Consider the following 3,828-nt stretch of genomic DNA (forward strand, 5'->3'; position numbering starts at 1 on the left):
TGTGGTGTTCGGAAAGATAACCCAGAAATTGTTCCTTGTCATTGTGGTAAATATACTTTGAAAATGTGTCTTTCGGATGTTGTTGAATATATTAAGTGTGGCCTATGTGTAGTATGAGGCAGCTCGTCAAGAGCATAAAGAGGAATTCCCGATAGAACCCGTTGCTTATATTAGTGTAATATGGATATCCCTTATTTTGTTCTGGTGATTTTAATATTCTTAGGCATTGTGAGGAGAAAAATAAAATATTGCACCACTCATGCTATAGATGTCTTTAAATCTATCATTCATGTTGTTCGTCTAAGAGAGTTTCATATTAATGGGGCTAGTACACTTGGACTAATAAACATAAACACCACACCTTAGAAAAACTTAAAAGATTCCTTATGTTTGTAGATGGGAAGTTATTTTCTCATTGTTAATTTAAGGAAATTAGTTAGAGATTTATCAGACCCCCACCTTTTTGTTACTTTCCTCTAGTGGTGAGGTGTCTATACCCCCTGAAACTACAGAATTCAGGTTTGATCACACGATGATAAAAATGTTGAATTTCTCCCCCTAGTGGATAAAGTTTGGAATAAGAGAATTTTCTCTGAAGACCATATGTATAAAAATTAAAGGTTTAAACAATATTTTAACTTATGGGGCCAGTCAATTTGGGCATTCTAAAAAGAGTAAATAAAATCTTAGGGGAGACCTCCCTGAGTTACATGACCTTTTGGCATTAAGCTCTCTCCCTTCCGACTTGTATTATAGAAGACCTGACATTATGGTGGAACTCAATCTCGCCAATGAAGAAATCAGTTGGTTGCAACAATGACACTAAAGGTGGTTTCTGGAAGGGATCAAAATACCTCATATTTTCATAAAATTGCTAATGGCCGAAAAAGAAGAAAAAAATACCATACACTTCTTAATTGTAAGTGATGTGTGTATTGAGGGTACTGAAAATCTCCTAGCTAATTCATGCTACTCAATAGTAATATGATTTATTTCATTCAGCTCCTAGATACCTTCTCAATTTATTCCCAGGTACTTAGTATGATGGGGGACAAGAAGTGACGCGCATGGATAATGAATGTTTATTAGAACTTTCTATGTGGAAGAAATGAAATAAACCTTATTTCCATGGATGCCAATAGGGCACCTGGGTATGACAATATATTTATTTGTTTTTTTTTTCAAAACTGTGGGGTGCGGTGCAACATTATGTCATGGCCCTATTCCATTATTTCATAGTCGGACCTTGGATGCCCACATGCTTAATTATGGTATTATAACTTTGTTGCCTAAAATCTTGAGGGCTAGTAGAATTCAACAATTTAGAATTATTTGCTTGCTTAAATGCCTTTACACGTGGATTACTAAAGTACTAGATATTTGAGTAGATCCCGTTGGTGATAAGTTGATTAGTAAGCACCAGAATGCTTTCGTAAAAAAAACTCAGAAATATCATAGATGTTATCTTAACTCTACATGAGATCCATCATCACGTCACATTTGGAAAAAGTTGATATTGTTCTTAAATTGGACTTTTAAAAGGCCTACGACAAGGTCAACTAAGATTTCCTTTCGGATTGCCATTTGAGTGGGGTTTTAATCTTGTGTGGTGTGACTAGATTAGAAGTGTGCTCTTAAAATGGTAATTTGACTGTCAGGTTGAATAACACCGTTGGTTCTTATTTTCAGAGTGCTACGAATGTAGATGGAGCCCCCCTCTCACTCTTGTTGTTTAAATTTCATGTCTTTAAGATTTGTAGGGTCCGGATGCTCGTGCCCTTGAGGAATCGCCAGCATCGGCTCAGGTTGTTATCGAGTATCGATGGTGTGACCCACACTCGCAGGCAGCTGCATGTTGTGCGCCCACCGCTCCCCCTAGCGGCCAGAGGGGGCTGATTGTTTGCGGCCGCATCCCAGCATGCTTGGCGCCACTAGATCTGGTGTCTCTGTTCGAAGAAGAGATTCCAAATTCCCCAATTTTCATCACACTACCACATATAGTGGTCGTGACCATAGTCGGACCTGCCAGCATCGTGATCCTGTCGCCCAACACCAAAACCATCTTGGCAGTTGCCTCTCTTGCAGCTAGAACCCAAATAACAACTGGGCCAGAGAGAAGAAAAGTAGGAGCACGAGACGAGGAGGCAACTACTTCGGTAAACAAATGTGGATCACCTCTAACCTTTCGTTCTCACCAGGCAAAGATGGGTGAAACCCTAAGTTTGGGAGTTGGAGACGTCACCCAGAATGGGGAAGACTCATTTCTAGGTCAGGAATAGGGCAGAAAGATGCTGGGGAGAGGCATATATATACTTGTCTGCAACCAGGCACGATCTCTCCTCTAGAAACGGGGCCATGGCTACCACTAGGATCTCCATCCATGTGTCAGCCAGCGCTCTTCGCAACCATAAGACGAGCCAAATAATTGGCAAACAATTTTTCCTCGACAACTCGCCCACACTTTGGCTTAGAATTGCGTTATAGCATGCTGAGCAATAGATCACTATATAAATGAATGTATAGTATCTCGTTAATAGCATGCTATAGTGCGATATACTCCCTTACCCATCTGAAATTATTTGTCACAGACATGGATGAAAATGAATGTATCTAGAATTAAAATACGTCTAGATATATATATTCATTTATCTGACAAGTAATTTCAGACAAAGGAAGTAGCATGCTATAGCACGATATAGCACACTAATATTGGATTTTAAAGCCGGCCCGTTAGATTTTTTTTTTTTTTAGGATCTTCACTAGTTAGAATTGAACTAAAGGAACTGAGACGGGCTTTGGCGCACCACATAATTAGTGACCATCAGCGAGAAAGCCCGGGCTCGGTCAATGAACCAATTTTTTTGGATGGGCAGTCGAGGGCTCCAATCCAAACAGCCTCAATCTTGTAAGCAATTATTTGATTGATGAATTCAGGGGGATATACCTTCGTTAAAAAGAATAAGACAAGCTACTCGAGGAGTTCGTGACTCGTGAGGCTGGAAACCAGCGCAATTTCCTCCTCGCCGCTCGGGGCTGCCTGCTGAGACACCGCCGTCGCCTCCTCTTGGTCGTCGCCGAACCGGTTTCTCACATCGTCCAGGAACTCGGTCAGCACCGGATCTTGGATCGGTGACTCCAGCACGCAGTATACCACCTCGACGCCCACCTTGTCCGAGCAACCGCGGCGCGGCCCCTCCGTCCAGCACACCGTGAAACGGCACGCGCACCGCTCCTCGCCGTCCACGGTGCCGTGAGGTGCCTTCTCTACCTGCATATTTGGTCGGCGCCAATTATTACTACTCCTACAACATACTATATGTGTCTGGCGAATGCACTGGGTAGGGCGCGACGCGGAGACGTACGGCCTCGAGGACGGCGTCGTAGTATTTGATCTCGCCGCCGTGCATATCGCAGGCGAGGCAGAGCTGGTCGCCCGGGCGGAGATCGCCACAGTGGGCATCATCGAGGGCGGGGCACGCCCGGCGGAACCTGGCGCGGAGCGCGTCCACGTCGCCCGGGGATGAGAGGTCAGCCCCTGGATTGTACCACTCGTCCGCATCCTCGGGGAAATTCTCGAACATGACGCGCAGCCAGCCGTCCTGCACTACCACGCGCGCGCCGTACCATGCCTCGTCGGACCGCGCGCGGTACTCCATGCGGGGCGGCGGGCAGCGCCGCGGCGCCGGTGCGCCGGTGGCCTTCCGCTTTTGCGAGTTCGGCATTTCTGAGGCACTGTGGGAGTGGCGGCGCTGGGGGATTTGGACACGGGAGAGGACAGGGCGGGGGGTTGTCTGATGTTTTATATCGTCCAAATCTTAATCTTTTAGG

At 45.1% G+C, this 3,828-nt stretch overlaps 1 protein-coding gene across 1 annotated transcript; it reads right to left on the reverse strand.

Moving 5' to 3' along the window:
* Positions 1-2,946: 2,946 nt before the first annotated feature.
* On the reverse strand, positions 2,947-3,581 carry LOC123165048 (uncharacterized). The gene is made up of 2 exons (XM_044582675.1): positions 3,363-3,581; positions 2,947-3,268 (listed from the first exon to the last, which is right to left on the reverse strand). The coding sequence occupies exons 1-2, from the start codon at positions 3,579-3,581 to the stop codon at positions 2,969-2,971; spliced, it is 519 nt and encodes a 172-aa protein (XP_044438610.1). The 3' UTR covers positions 2,947-2,968.
* Positions 3,582-3,828: the final 247 nt, after the last annotated feature.

The sequence above is a fragment of the Triticum aestivum genome, chromosome 7D (assembly GCF_018294505.1).
Source record: "Triticum aestivum cultivar Chinese Spring chromosome 7D, IWGSC CS RefSeq v2.1, whole genome shotgun sequence".
Classification (NCBI taxonomy): Eukaryota; Viridiplantae; Streptophyta; class Magnoliopsida; order Poales; family Poaceae; genus Triticum; species Triticum aestivum.

Excerpts from the sequence above, each read along its gene's own strand:
- LOC123165048 (XM_044582675.1), bottom strand. The coding sequence starts at position 3,581 with ATGTTCGAGAATTTCCCCGAGGATGCGGACGAGTGGTACAATCCAGGG. Across the intron at positions 3,269-3,362 it reads ACGACGCCGTCCTCGAGGCC|GTAGAGAAGGCACCTCACGG; the intron begins GTACGTCTCCGC and ends CCAAATATGCAG.